Source organism: Clupea harengus, chromosome 18, assembly GCF_900700415.2.
Source record: "Clupea harengus chromosome 18, Ch_v2.0.2, whole genome shotgun sequence".
Lineage (NCBI taxonomy): Eukaryota > Metazoa > Chordata > Actinopteri > Clupeiformes > Clupeidae > Clupea > Clupea harengus.
Genome location: NC_045169.1, coordinates 19,403,080 through 19,407,269, shown reverse-complemented (window position 1 = coordinate 19,407,269; position 4,190 = coordinate 19,403,080). Strand labels below are relative to the sequence as shown.

The 4,190-nt window shown below is 47.6% G+C and overlaps 1 protein-coding gene across 1 annotated transcript in view; it reads right to left on the bottom strand.

Moving 5' to 3' along the window:
• Positions 1 to 480: 480 nt before the first annotated feature.
• htr2cl1 (5-hydroxytryptamine (serotonin) receptor 2C, G protein-coupled-like 1) overlaps positions 481 to 4,190 on the bottom strand; it is a 70,894-nt gene continuing 67,184 nt past the window's right edge. The window contains exon 5 of the mRNA XM_012830781.3: positions 481 to 2,772. Coding sequence (XP_012686235.2) covers positions 1,739 to 2,772 — 1,034 coding nt within the window. The 3' untranslated portion in view covers positions 481 to 1,738. The remainder of the gene's footprint in view (positions 2,773 to 4,190) is intronic.

The window sequence follows — 4,190 nt, the reverse complement described above, 5'->3', positions numbered from 1 at the left end:
GCAAATGTATATGAATGTAACATATTCATGTTTGGTCCTAAGATGATCCGTGTGATGTGGGCAGCAGTCTGATTATGGTTTCATCACAATCTGAAGTACCTGAGTTATATAATTATATAGTCTCACTTTAGTTCTCGACCCATCAAAGGGCTGCTGGGGAGAGAGTTTTATCTTAGGGCATCAGGGGCAGAATGGGGCATTAAGGGATTGGCTTGTGGCTAATGCACAGCAGTGGGTCTTGAAGTACAAAACTTCTTCTGCCTCTTCTTCTCTTCTCTTCGTCTTTGAGCTCGGGGGATCCTCTCTTCTCCGGTTCTCCTACACTCACTCTGTCTGTTTGTCTCTCCTTCACCATGTTTCTCTCTCTCTCTGTCTGTTTGTCTCTCCTTCACCATGTTTCTCTCTCTCCCTCATTCATCTGTTTGTCTCTCCTTCACCATGTTTCTCTCTCTCTGTCTGTTTGTCTCTCCTTCACCCTGTTTCTCTCTCTCTGTCTGTTTGTCTCTCCTTCACCATGCTTCTCTCTCTCCCTCATTCATCTTAGGTTTGGGGTCATGTTCTTTCCATCTCATGCGTGCAGGTTCATCAGGTGTATTTGATCATTCAAGTATATGGTCTAATTGGCCTCCAACCCTTACATTCTTCTAAGATTTAAGTTCACTGTTTACTGTATTAATAAACTGTTCATTCATTAACCATTCCTATAACTGCTTGTGTGCCTTGCCATTACATCTAAAAACTGGCCTCTATACTGGTAATATTGTAAGTAATTCAGTAATTTAATGGAGTCAGATTAAGTACCCATCTAATGCATTCTACTGTGCTGTAAGGTTCTGACACGTGTAAACCTTTCAGCCAGGTGTTTTCCGTCGTTGCCCTTACAGTACATCTTTGTAACCTGAATGTGTTTATGTCGTAAACTAAATATCTTGCTTCAGGATTTGAAAGATGGCCTGCAGGATCCAGATCAAAGGTCTAATGTGTAAACCCGTTCCTCTGAACATTTTTTTGCGACATATGATCGGATGGCAGTGTGTTCAATAGGCGATGCAACGCCAGCCTGTTGAATAAGTTGAAAAACCCAAACCTTTTTCAGTCATCGCCTCCCCTGTTCATTTCAACAACATAATGGATGTTTCGTTTTGTTTGTCGTTTGAAAAGGATATAACATTGGTTTATATTTGGGAATGGGGTGAGGTTTGAAAATAAAAGTCTTTATATCAGATTTTTTAATTTGAGCTCACTTTCAAAAATGGCCACCAGAGGGCGGTCTGACTCCAATCAAGGTCATTGACTACTGCACGCAACATCTGTGATGAAAAAAAAAACAGTTTCGTCGTCATGCATCATCACTTCAATTCACATACATTTTTGCATGTAAACATGAGCTTGTGGTCACTGAAAGAAGTGCCACGCGGTCTCGCTAGAAGCCTCAACACAAATATGCTGATTTGTTTTCAAGAATATTCACAAAGGAGGTATGAGAGTTAGATTTGTGAGTTCACTACTTCTGTTCATCACTGACGTATGAACTGAGAAACCTGCGTCTATGGATTGGTTCCATTGAGGGTCTATAGCTGATGGCCGGGGGACACCAGCATCCCCTGTACAACAGGCTGTCAGCTAGCATGCACACGTGTCCTGACGCCTGTCACAGGGATGATGGGAAATCTCCCTCGGCACGGAATCCCATAATGTAGTTCCTGCCATCCCTGCGAAAGCCAAACCAACCAGCCAATCAGACGGTGCTGGTGTCCTCTCTGGGGGCGTGGCGGCTGTTGACGGACAGCAGCCCGGGGGCCCCGGCCCTGATCTCCATCTCCGTGTCTTCGGCGGGATCGTCCAGCTCCAGGTTGCGGAGAGCGCTCCCGTCGCCGTTCTTACAGTTGCTGTTGCGGTCCACCACCGCCGCCCCCACCTGTCCCTTCCCGCCAACCAGCACGGGCGTGGCCATGTGCGAGGGCGGACACGGCACCACGTGCAGCGGCACGGGCTTGAGCAGCACCCCACCATTGGCTGCCGAGGCCCGGTATTGGCAGCGCAGGTAGCTGGAGAAGGCGTTGCGGTAGGTCTTGTTGAAGAGGGTGTAGACGAGCGGGTTGACCCCGGACGAGATGTAGCCCACCCACACGAAGACGTTGAGCAGCTCGGCCAGCAGCGGCTCGTTGCACGAGTGCCGGCAGAGCACGTACAGCACGTTGGTGACGAAGAACGGGCACCACATAATGAGGAAGAGGAAGAAGACGATGCCGAGGACCTTGGAGGCGCGCCGCTCGTTCTTGATGGCCTGCATCATGCCCCGGCGACCGCTGCCGTAGCTACCGGCGCCCGACGACGCGTCGCGCCCGGCCCCCGCGGCGGGGGAGTTGAGCTGGGAGGGGGCCTCCGAGCTGGGGATGATGGAGATGGTGTCGGAGCACGGCGTGGTGTTCTGTGACAACCCCGACGACGCCCCCCGCAGGCAGTTCAGGCTACTGCGTCGAGAGGGCACGGACGTCCCCGGCGTGGCGGAGCCCGGGGGGGCTTCCGACGTCAGCGGCGGCGGCTGCAAGGGCTGCTGGGAGGAGTTCTTCCGGTCGAGGAAGACGCAGGCCTGTTTCTGCAGCACCTGGATGGTCAGGCAGTAGGAGACCACCATGATGACCAGCGGGATGAAGAAGGCGACGAAGGAGCCAACCAGCATGAAGCTCTCCTCGTTCATCACGCAGCTGCCGTTCACAAACACCTTGTCCTCGTTGTGCAGGCCGATCACCGGGATGGGCATAGAGATCCCTGGAATAAGGAAGAAAGGAGAGGAGGAGGATGAGGGGGAGAGAAGAAGAGAAGAGATGAGAGGAAGTGGAGAGAGGAGGAGAGACGGTCACAGAGTCAAAGATGGGGCATTTCTCAGTGATTTTCACACAAGAGAATGACTAAGGGGGAAAAAAAGCTTTTTATTTGTCTCCTGGAAGGATCAGTCTGAAATTCAAAGATGGACATTTCTCAGGGCTTGTGGGATTATTGTTGTTTTAGGGCAGGGAGATGCCTGGGGGACAGAGGAGAGGAGAGAAGAGGAGAGGAAAAACAGTCTGAGAATCAGAGATGGTCATTTCTCAGTGAGGGGGAAAGGCTTGTGTGCTTAGGAGAGGAAGATTCTTGGAAAGCGAGATTCCGAGATGGACATTTCTCACTAAGAGGGGATTCTTTTTTTAGGGGAAGAGATGGGTAGTCCTCAGGGATTTAACAAAATGGACATTTTCACTGATTCATTTTCACAGGTTAAAAATAAAGCTGAAATGGCAAGAGGGTTCCTAGAGGGGAAAGAGCTATTCTGAGATTCACTTGATTGGCATTTTGAGTGGACAGGGCGCAGGGACACGGGGCCCCAGTTCCTGTCTCAAGGCAATAGGCATATACCTTAACATATGTTGAGGTTACGCAATAGTAGACTAATGGATCATCAGACCTTTCGCGTCTTTCACCATCTGCCTTTCATTCACACTGCCCTATTTCTATACCTCCTTTCACCATTTGTTCACTAGTTTCTCTAGTCAATGCACTTCACAGAGCTACCGTCTTCTGAATGACATTTTGAATTGAGTGAAGTTCTTATTCTCGTTCCCCGGCCAAATTGCAAGTATCAGCAGAAGACGATGAGTCGCATGAGTTTCAAATGATTCATACGACTTGTTTTAAAAAGCCGTGATTTAAAACAGTGGATTATGGTGAGGCATTAAAACTATATTAAAACTGGGTATGCATTAGAGTCTCATGTTATTGGTCTACGCAGCACAAAGCACACTAAACACTAAACCAAACACTAAACCAAACCATGCAGTGGATGATGCTCGGTTCCATTCTTAACCTTTATTCATGTTATTACATGTATTACGACATCATGTCCCTTTTTCTTACATAGTACATACATTCATTTGTTTTTCTCCTCCATAACACATGTCATAGTACATAGTCAATTACTGAGATCTTTCGTATTAAGCTCATTCATTCATTCATTCATTTATTCATTTATTCATTCATTTATTCATTCATTCATTCATTTTTCTCCATGTTATTATTTCCCCCTCCATCAGACAAACTGATATGAAGCCCTTTCTATGACACAGGCCTTGTGAGATTATAATTTCACCATCGCAAACAGTGTTACAAACATACTGTGAGATTTGTGCTTATGTCATCATAAACCCAGTTTG